This window comes from Sycon ciliatum, chromosome 1, assembly GCF_964019385.1.
Source record: "Sycon ciliatum chromosome 1, ocSycCili1.1, whole genome shotgun sequence".
NCBI lineage: Eukaryota > Metazoa > Porifera > Calcarea > Leucosolenida > Sycettidae > Sycon > Sycon ciliatum.
Window position 1 is genome coordinate 34,490,355 of NC_088643.1, and position 2,481 is coordinate 34,492,835.

The 2,481-nt window shown below is 48.2% G+C and overlaps 1 protein-coding gene across 5 annotated transcripts in view; it reads left to right on the forward strand.

Moving 5' to 3' along the window:
• The window catches only part of LOC135823851 (uncharacterized), a 25,189-nt gene extending 24,493 nt beyond the window's left edge, over nt 1-696 (forward strand). For all 5 annotated transcript variants that reach the window (XR_010554785.1, XR_010554782.1, XR_010554783.1 and 2 more), the window contains one exon: nt 464-696. Coding sequence is in view for 1 of the 5 variants with exons in the window: in XM_065336707.1 (XP_065192779.1) it covers nt 464-569 (106 nt within the window). In the remaining 4 variants the exon portion in view is untranslated. The remainder of the gene's footprint in view (nt 1-463) is intronic.
• The last annotated feature ends 1,785 nt before the right edge of the window (nt 697-2,481 follow it).

A 2,481-nucleotide genomic window follows, 5' to 3' on the forward strand; every position in this document is an offset into this window, starting at 1 on the left:
TCAGATCCACTCTGATTTAACCACCCACACTAGTAGCAAATATTACCTTCACTGGGGGGCAGGGGTAACTGCAGTTGGATCCCGGGACGGATACCTTGATGCCGTCAATCCTTTATCTGCACCTTGTCCTCACCCACTTACTGAGGTGTGGTGAGCCCATAAGTGGAATCACTTTCAAGTCCACCCAGGGTTTTGGGGATTTCAGGGGTTGTCGGCCGTTGGGCGGTTCAATGGCCAATTGAGTCATCTTTCCAAGATTCCTTTTGAATCTCTCTCCCCTCTTCAGGGGAGACTCGCGTGACCAGTCATGGCAGTGAGCAAGTACAGTGTGTGTGTGTGTGTGTGTGTGTGTGTGTGTGCATGTGTGTGCATGTGTGTGTGTGTATGTGTGTGTGTACATGCGTGGATGTGTGTGTTTCTTGTACATGTGTGTGCATGCCTAATTCTGCTTGTTCCTGTACAGCTTGCCTGTGCAAATCGTCTCGTCTACCATTCCAAGTGATGAACATGGCTTCATTGCGTATTTTGCACCGTCTTTGCAAGTCACAATTACACTTACCGTGGTGTGACAGAATACTACGGTTGTACACATCCAGTTGCAGCTCAAGCCAGAAAGCAGCCAGCATTCTGCTGGCGTACGTGAGCAACGGTTGCTGTTGGAATTGTCCATTGCAGAGAACAGCTTTACTGACCTGCCATATGAGCCCCGGCCAGCGAAAACCAGCACTTGTGTACTTGATATCAATCATCAAAATGTGACGTCAAAGTTGGGGACGCGCAGTGAGCTGGCTTTTGAAGATTCTTTTTCGATCGAGTGGGTGTCTTTGTTGTCAAAGGAGTTTCAAGTGTCTTCAAATGTCTCTGGTCAATTGATTTTAGCGCTAGGTGAGAGCTCGTCACACGGAGGTTGAGTTTAGACACAGCGATGGCGACAGGTGTCGCGACAAAGACTTAGGTCCAGAGTTGTCAGCGCGAGACTCCCTGTACGGAGCGGCGCTGAAAGTTAGTTCGCGATCGGAATTATTTGTTTGGTGGCGATCTTGCTGAGCTTGTCCAGCAGTGGCGAGTCTCATATGCATAGCAACGAGGAGCCCTCATAAAATCGACACTGGATACTGGTGGCGACGATAGTCAGTGCTGGAGTAATAGCGACTGCGAGGAGAAGCAGAATGTCGTCCCGCTGAGCGATCCGTATTTCTACATCGACAACAATGATGCTGCAGACACTGATGGAGGGCTTCTCACGGCGCAAAACAGAGCGTAGTATTATCAGTACTCTACCTTGCCAGATGACGCCAAGCTGGCTGCTGCCTGTGCTGAGAAAGGGGATACCTAAAAACTCAAACCGGCTGAACGCTTTCGGGCAACATCTTCACGTGCTACAAAACGCGAGTATTCGCTCATATCATTGAAATACAATTATGCTGAAATCATGGTCTGAGTGAAAGTGTGCAAGAGAGTGGATGTCTGTGGTATTGGTGAGCACATCTATCAGTATGGCAAGCTTTGTCACAACGCTCAAACTACCAGCACAGAGGTCCCTGAACACAATTTGGAAGGCCAGCCACCAATCATCGTTTTGCACTCTGGTGTTGTAAAGAAGGTAGTGATGTATACGGAATATCGTCACACTTCTGAACAACTCATGCCTGCAGCACCAAGAGGGCAAGCCTGATTTGCATTCTATTTACTTACATGTACCTGTTCCACATCACAATCAGAAACTGTAGGATCAACTTGCATGGAATCACTAGGCATGGATGCTGCGCCAACTGTACGGAATCTTGACCTGTGTGACTTCAAACTCTATTTTCCATGCTTTCGCTTATCAGATTGTCATCAAACTTGATAACTTGAATGATTAATAGTGTAGAAACAATTTGGAGGGAAAAAATAATTTTTGAAAAAATTACACATGTTCAGGTTTCTGCTGGCTGGGGCTCATATATCACGTGATCCAGTCCATGCAGCCGGTAGACCTGTATTGATGGATGCAGCAGCTGTCCTGCATTGTGACTATAGACCTTTGAGGGTTTCAGGGATATGGATTCTGCTCGTGCAATATTGCCTGTGATCATGGTGATGGCCGCCTAGTAGCTAGCCCAGCAGATTTATCAGAACCAGCAGATACAGCAGCTGAGCCAGCCATAGCTATCACTGCAACAGACTCGGCAGGAAGAGCAGTTGCCATTGCAGCTAACACTGCAGCAGACACAGCGGCAAGAGCAGATGCCATGGCAGCAACCACTGCAACAGATGCCATGGCAGCAACAACAGTGGCCATGGTAGCAGCAAACACCGCATCTGCTGCACCAGGCAGTGACTGTATTCGTTTGAAAACTAGTGGGCAGACTGCTCACAGCAGCAATGCCAAAGATGAGTCAGAGCGGCTCAGTCTTCAGCAGCAGTAAGCAGCAGTAAGCAGCAGTAAACAGGATGCAGTGCACTTCGCAAAGTGAGCACCTTAGCAAGAAAGATGTT